The sequence below is a fragment of the Carex rostrata genome, chromosome 7 (assembly GCF_964058835.1).
Source record: "Carex rostrata chromosome 7, lpCarRost1.2, whole genome shotgun sequence".
NCBI lineage: Eukaryota > Viridiplantae > Streptophyta > Magnoliopsida > Poales > Cyperaceae > Carex > Carex rostrata.
Genome location: NC_135924.1, coordinates 658255 through 662779, shown reverse-complemented (window position 1 = coordinate 662779; position 4525 = coordinate 658255). Strand labels below are relative to the sequence as shown.

Genomic DNA, 4525 nt, shown 5'->3' with positions numbered 1-4525 from the left:
CCCAGTAATCTAACCATTTCACTTACGGGCGACATTTCGGAGTGTGACTTCACTCTTTCTTTCAGCCATCCTATGAAACAACGGTTATGCTCGTCAGTAATCCACTTCTGACTTCTCGTGTAGTTCTGTTGTCGAAGGATTGCCATGTGCTCATCTATATAGGGAGTGACATCTGCCATGTACTGTAGTACAATAAAATGTGCCTTTAACAGTTCATCTCTATCAGCAACTATGGCTTTCAACCCAATAGTCCCTACTCCTTGGAGCCTTCCTCGTATCGAGATTTTGGAACGCCAATAGGACCAACACCGGTCATGTAGTTGGTGCAAAACTCAATCACCTCTTTCGTGGAATATCCTTCTACGATGCTACCTTCGGGCCGATGTCGGTTCCTTACGTAACTTTTCAAAATACCCATGAATCTCTCGAATGGATACATATACCGCAGGAACACGGGACCACAAATCTTGATTTCCCTCACAAGGTGAACAACAAGGTGAACCATAACATCGAAAAAAGATGGCGGAAAATACATCTCAAGATGGCAAAGAGTAACGACGACCTCCTTTTGCAGAGCGTCCAATTTTAGCGGGTCTATCACTTTGGAATTAATTGCATTGAAGAAAAAACAAAGCTTCGTGATGGCTTGTCGAATGGGCTTTGGTAAAATTCCCCGGATTGCAACAGGAATCATATGTGTCATTAAAACATGACAATCGTGGGATTTTGGACCAATCAATTTCATGTCCTTCATCGACACAAGCTTCTTAATATTCGAAGAATACCCTGATGGGACTTTAATACTATGAAGACATTTACAGAAGCTTGTTTTCTCGGTCTTCGACATTGTGCACATTGCGGGAGGTAGGTATGCCTTTTGCTTCCCTTTATCCTGCGGTGCAAGCTTGGGTCGTATTTTCATTTCCACCATGTCTTTTCGAGCATTGATACCGTCTTTAGTCTTCCCCGGAATATTCAACAATGTGCCGATCAGACTGTCGCAGACATTTTTCTCAATATGCATGACATCTAGGCAGTGTCTCACTTCTAAATATTCCCAGTACGGTAGCTCCCAAAATATGGACTTCTTTTTCCAAATATTTTTCGGTGGTGCTTTGGCACATTTTCCGAAAACAACTTTAAGATTTTTAACTAGCAGGAAGACACCCTTCCCGTCTAACGGACGACGTGCCACTCCAAGCTCAGTGTTCCCGTTGAATTCTTTCTTCTTCTTACGGTATGGGTGATTAATAGGAAGAAACCTACGGTGCCCCATGAAAACATTCTTTTTACAATTTTTCAACCTCATCACCTGCGTGTCATCTTCACAGATAGGGCACGCTTTTTCTCCTTTAGTACTATAGCCCGATAAATTTCCGTACGCGGGGAAATCGTTTATGGTGCAAAATACCATGGCCCGCAGCTCAAATTGCTCTTTGCAGTACGCATCCCACACCCGGACGCCATCCTTCCACAATTTTTGGAGGTCCTCAATTAATGGTGCGAGATATACATCTATGTCATTTCCGGGTTGTCTGGGTCCTTGGATTAGTAATGACATCATTATATACCTGCGTTTCATGCACAACCAAGGAGGAAGATTGTAGATGCATATAAGAACTGGCCAAGTACTGTGCCGACTGCTCATGCTTCCAAACGGACTCATTCCGTCTGTGCTCAACCCTAGCCTAAGGTTTCTTGATTCGCCACCAAATTCTGTGAAATCTCTATCAATGTTTCTCCACTGAGGAGAATCAGCTGGGTGTCTTAGTTTACCGTCCCTTTTGCACTCGTCTTCATGCCAACGCAATAATTTCGCATCTTTGGGATTTGCAAATAACCGTTTGAATCTCGGTATTATCGGAAAATACCACACAGACTTAGCCGGAGCCCGACCCTTGTTTCCTTCATCGTTACCATCGTCAGTGTCCTGGTTCTTACGTCTGTACCGTGAAACACCGCATTTAGGACAAACATGCATGGCCTCGTACTCTCCATGGTACAATACACAGTCATTCGGACAGACATGTATTTTTTCGACCTTCAAGCCCATTGGACAGATCAACTTCTTCGCCTGATATATTGTACAGGGTAACTCGTTGTTATCTGGGAGCATTTCTCGTAAGAGCTCTAATAAGGACGTGAAACTCTTGTCGCTCCAACCATTGTCTGCTTTTAAGTTCAACAATTTCAACACAGCCGACAGTTTTGAAAATTTGGTACACCCGGGATATAACGGCCTTTTGGATTCATTAGACATATACTGAAATTTTTTATAATTTTTATCACTAATTTCATCTTCCACATCACGTAACATGTCTTCTAGATTTTCAATAAAATCGTATTCAGCATTTTCATCAATATTCACACAATCATCCTCGTTGTAATTAAGTTCAAGTAGATTATCAAAATTTTCGACATTCTCAAAATCATCGTTGGAATGAAGCTCAAAATTATCAACAACTTCTACATTAATATCAACATTGTCTTCCAAAACAAAATTTCTATTGGTAGCACTACATTCCCCAATTTTCTCACCATGCATAAACCAACACGTATATCTCTTCTGAAATCCCCGACAAATCAAATGAGCTCTAATTTCTTCCAAGTCCCCAAATCTTTTAAAATTGCTACAATCTCTACAAGGACACAAGATGTCGTTATCCTTTGTCTTCACTCTATAACTCTCGGCACATTTTATGAACTCATCAACGCGAGCCAAATATTCTGCACTATCACGTCGCAATTCGTACATCCAACTTCGATCCATCTGTAAATTAAATTAAAAGAATGATTCCAATTAGTCATGGTGGTCGAGCAACATATATTGTTACAAATTCTTGGCTTACAAACGGGCCGGTTTACAATCGTAACCCACTCCTCGAATATTATGTCTCATATGTGAACACATTAATTAGCGGGATTTAATTAGTGTTTAAGAAAAATTCGACAGCATTTCCCCTTAACTCCCCAAGTATGCGTAAACCACATACTCGTAGGAGCAATAAGGAGAAATGCCGACGAATTTTTCTCAAACACTAATTAAATCCCGCTAATTAATGTGTTCACATCCTAAATGAGACACAATATTCAAAGAGCAGTCCCAAACGGGGGACTATCCAAAATTAATCCCTATTAGATTAATTTCGAACGGGCATGGACCTAAGAGCATCAATAGGGCGGTTATTGGACCACAATACACTAATTATTTACATTACCTAAACAGATCAAGCATGCATGCATTAATAAATAATTGACCTAAATAATTAAGCAATAATAAGTTTCATCGACAGCGAGAGAAAAGAGGAAGACTAACCTAGTAGGATAGAGAGGAGAAATGCAAATTAACTTCAAAGATCTCAGCTCCGGTCTGCGCAGAAATCAGACCAATTCAATACAGAGAGAGAGAGAAAGAGAGAGAGAGAGAGAGAGAGTATTAATTGATCAAAACGGCGCTGGAAGCCTGCTCGAAAAAGCTTGTTGTAACCCTAAACCTTTCTACACGGACATTTAGCTATAAATGTGGGTAGAAAGTCGAGAGAGCTACACGGACTTTTATATAAACAGCCGTGTAGAATTGTTTTTTACACTATTAATTAAAACAGAAAACCTTTTTTTATTCTACCTTTCTACACGGCTCTTTATTAAACGTCCGTGTAGCATTGTATTTTTTTTTTTTTATGTTTTTCGGATAGCAAAACAAACAACTTCCAAAATAGAGGAAGACATTTAAAATCCACAATTCCAAAACATACATAGCAATTTAAACAAAAAATTCAATAACACTAATTTATACAAAAATTACAAATTCCTATTGAGCATTAATTACAAAAGTTAAATCCATATAAACTAAAAAATTCTATTAAGGACTGCAAGCACTGAAATATGAAGGACACTCAGAATCGGATAGAGAGTCGGATGAAGTGTCGGACGAGATCGTCCGACACTTCATCGACTCCCCATCCGGCTCTGGTCCTTCATCCGACTCTTCATCCGGCTCTGAAATTATCCTCCAAAAACACTTTAGCGCACAAATCAGACTGGCTCATCATCTGGTTTGAAGGTCCTTCTCCAACACTTCATCCGACTCTTCAGGGCGGGTGAAAATACATATTTTAATAAAGAAATAGCTAGCTAAAACCAAAAAGTTGGATGGACCTTCAAAAAAAAGGAAAAGAGATGGACGAAGAACCTTCAGAGTCGGATTAAGAGTCGTCCGACTCTTCATTCGCTCTGAAGGTCCTTCATCTCACCTCTTCCCCTTTTTTTGAAAATCTTCATCCGACTATTTATTCGATCAGCTCTTTCTTTATTAAAATATGATTTTCATCCGCCTCCGAAAGTCCGAAGTGATCAGATCAGAGAGAGAGAGTTGATCGAATCGGCGCTGGAAGGAGAAGGCCTTTTATATAACCAACTTGGTGATGGAAAAGGCGCGCCCTTTAATAACCAAAACGGCAAAACCCTAAAATAACCATTCTACACGACTTTTTTTATTAAACATCCGTGTAGCTCTCTAACAGCT

General features: G+C 40.0%; 1 protein-coding gene across 1 annotated transcript; it reads right to left on the bottom strand.

Moving 5' to 3' along the window:
• Nucleotides 1–253: 253 nt before the first annotated feature.
• On the bottom strand, nt 254–2260 carry LOC144556621 (uncharacterized). Its single transcript, XM_078305002.1, has one exon. It carries the CDS (start codon nt 2258–2260, stop codon nt 254–256), a length of 2007 nt encoding a protein of 668 aa, XP_078161128.1.
• Nucleotides 2261–4525: the final 2265 nt, after the last annotated feature.